This window comes from Fonticula alba, assembly GCF_000388065.1.
Source record: "Fonticula alba strain ATCC 38817 unplaced genomic scaffold supercont2.101, whole genome shotgun sequence".
NCBI classification, from domain to species: domain Eukaryota; order Rotosphaerida; family Fonticulaceae; genus Fonticula; species Fonticula alba.
Window position 1 is genome coordinate 1 of NW_009243071.1, and position 2,528 is coordinate 2,528.

At 67.8% G+C, this 2,528-nt stretch overlaps 1 protein-coding gene across 1 annotated transcript; it reads right to left on the reverse strand.

Moving 5' to 3' along the window:
* Positions 1-186: 186 nt before the first annotated feature.
* H696_06328 (hypothetical protein) lies at positions 187-2,292 on the reverse strand (the record flags this gene model as incomplete). The annotated part of the gene is made up of 5 exons (XM_009500070.1): positions 187-264; positions 413-1,441; positions 1,620-1,805; positions 1,930-2,040; positions 2,208-2,292. Coding segments are annotated over 5 exons (1,489 nt in total), but the record flags the coding sequence as incomplete, so codon positions are not given.
* Between the last annotated feature and the right edge of the window lie 236 nt (positions 2,293-2,528).

Below are 2,528 nucleotides of genomic sequence, written 5' to 3' on the forward strand. Positions count from 1 at the left end.
TGCCGTCAGTTAGTGTGTCCGTCCAGGGAAGAGGGTGTGTGTACATCAGGCCAGGACAAAAGGACACAGGCACGGGGTCTCCTCGCATCGCTGCCCTCCCCCCCCCCCCCTCCCCGGCCTATCGCATGGGTGCCAAGTGAAAGAAAAAAAAAAGGAGAAGCAGATCCGCATAGCCCGGGGACGCACGTTCTCATCCAGGAAGAGCATGGACGACAGGCGGGGAAGAGTAATGCGCTGGTAGTAGCGAGAAACAATGCGGATGTTCTGCGCACACACACACATGACACGGGCGGACCCGGGTTAGAGCAGGCCGGAGAGACAGACCAGCCACCATGGAAGGGAAAGGAAAAGGCCCCCCCCCCCCCCCCCCCCGCCCGCCCCGAGGAGACCCACCCAATGCAAGGGTACGCACATGCTCCACGATGCGGCCGAAATACACATCGGCCAGCTTGAACTTGGCCTCCTTGCCGAAGCGGTGCTGGTCGGACAGGTACTCACCGAACTTGGAGGCGAATTGCGACCAGACAATCAACTCCGAGGAGGTGAAGGCCTGGATGATGTCCGGCGAGTGGGGGAGCTCGGAAAGCCGGCGCTCGGCCGCTACCCGGTGCAGCATGTCGCTCTGCTCATGGTCGAAGGGGGCCAGGGTGGCGAAGACCACCATGTTGGCCAGGGCCTGGCGCCACTGCTGGTCATCATCCTCGGCGCTGGTGCGAGTGGGCTTCAGCTGGGAGACGGCCACGTGCGACGGGTCGAGCGACGGCTCCAGGGCCTTCGCCCCGCCGGCAAGGGCCGCCTCCTCCGAGGCGCCGGCGCCACCCGGGCCCGGGGCCGGGGTCATCTCCACATCGCCGCCGGAAATGGCCTCGGCCGGCAGGAGCCCCTGGGCCCGCTGGGCGGCCCGGTGCTGCACCGTGTCGTAGATCTGCCGGAAGAAGCGGCACACATCGAGGAACTTCTCGTCATGCATGGCCAGGACAATCTGCAGCTGCAGGTAGCGCAGCTTCAGGTCGGTCATGATGGCGGCCTCCACCCGGGCGGCAGCCTGTTCCGAGGACAGGCGATCCTTCTTCTGCTTGGCCGAGGCCTTGCGGTCGAAGGTCCGAGGGCTGATCTTGCGGATGGCCAGCCCGGCCCGGATGTAGTCCCCCTTGGCGGCCAGCAGGCGGACCTGCTCCAGGATGAAGTCGATCTTGTCGGTGCGCGACAGCGACCCGAAGGTCTCCACCTGCAGGGCCTGCAGGATGTCCGCCGCCTCGGGGATGTCGCCGGAGGCCTCGCGGATGGCCGCCAGCAGCCGGGCCAGCTGTGCGCGCTCCACCTCCACGTAGATGCGCCCGTCGGTGATGGCGATCAGGGTGTCGATCAGGGCCAGCTTGGTGGTCTGATCCGGGGTCTGGGGGATCAGGGCGATGGTGTGCTGGACCATCTTGACAATGGACTGTGGTGTGGCCGGCGAGAAGCGGGGGGGGGGGGGGGACGAACACGGAGATGGATGGCAGATGGTGAGTATCCATGTATGTGTCTGTGTGTGTCTGTGTGTGCATGTGTGTGCATGTGTGTGTGTGTGTGGCAAACGGGGGCCAGGCGTCGGGAGTCCGGAAAGGGCAGCGACGCACATGCTTGAGCTGGCCGCGGCGCTTGGCCAGCAGGACCAGGTACTCATTGAGGGACACCCAGTCGCCGGCGTGGAAGCATGTGTCGATGATGGCCACCAACACGCGGCTGGTGGAGTTCATGTCCTCCCCGGCGCGGGTCTGCTTCTCCAGCTCGAGCATCTTCTCCAGGGCCAGAGGGAAGTTGGTCTATCGGGTGTGGGGGTCAGTGACATGCCGGCATGCGGGCGACAAAAGCCAAGGGCATGCGTGTGTGCGTGTGCGCGTGTGTGCGTGTGCGTGTATGTGCATGCGTGCAGCGGGGCGGGCGCACCTTGGCCAGCTGCTCCAGCTCGGGCAGGGCCGCGGCCACCGTGGCACTCAGGTCCACAGTGGGCTTGGGAGGGGCGCCGACCGAGGTCGAGGCGTTGGACATGGCTGCGGGCTGGGGACGCGGCAAAAGGGGGGCCCAGGGGGGAGGCGAGGCGAGGCGCCAGGTTGACGGGTGCGAACGGGGGGCAGGTCAGTCGAGGGGGCGCGGGCGGGGCTGGGCCGAGGGTTGGCGGCGGTGTGCGGGCGGCGGCAGGGCCGGGCCGGGCCCGGCCTACGCACCGGGAGCGAGGTCGAGGGCAGCGGCGACTCCGGCAGGCTTCGGGCTGTGGGAGGGAGGAGGAAGCGAGGAGAGGGGGTGGGGGATGGGGTAATGCGGGAAGGGGGGGGGGGAGGGGAGGGGAGGAAGGGGGGCGTTACGGCGGCCCAGACCGGGCAGCGAGCTGGGCCGGCGGCTGAACAATCGCGTTCCGAGCTGGCGCAATCGGCCAGGCGCCCGGGCACCGAGGATCGCACGGGCCCGGAGATCGGCCTGTGACCACTGTGGCCAGGAGAGTAGGGTGTTGGGACCTGCCCTGCGTGCAAGTGAGGCGGGGGGGCGGG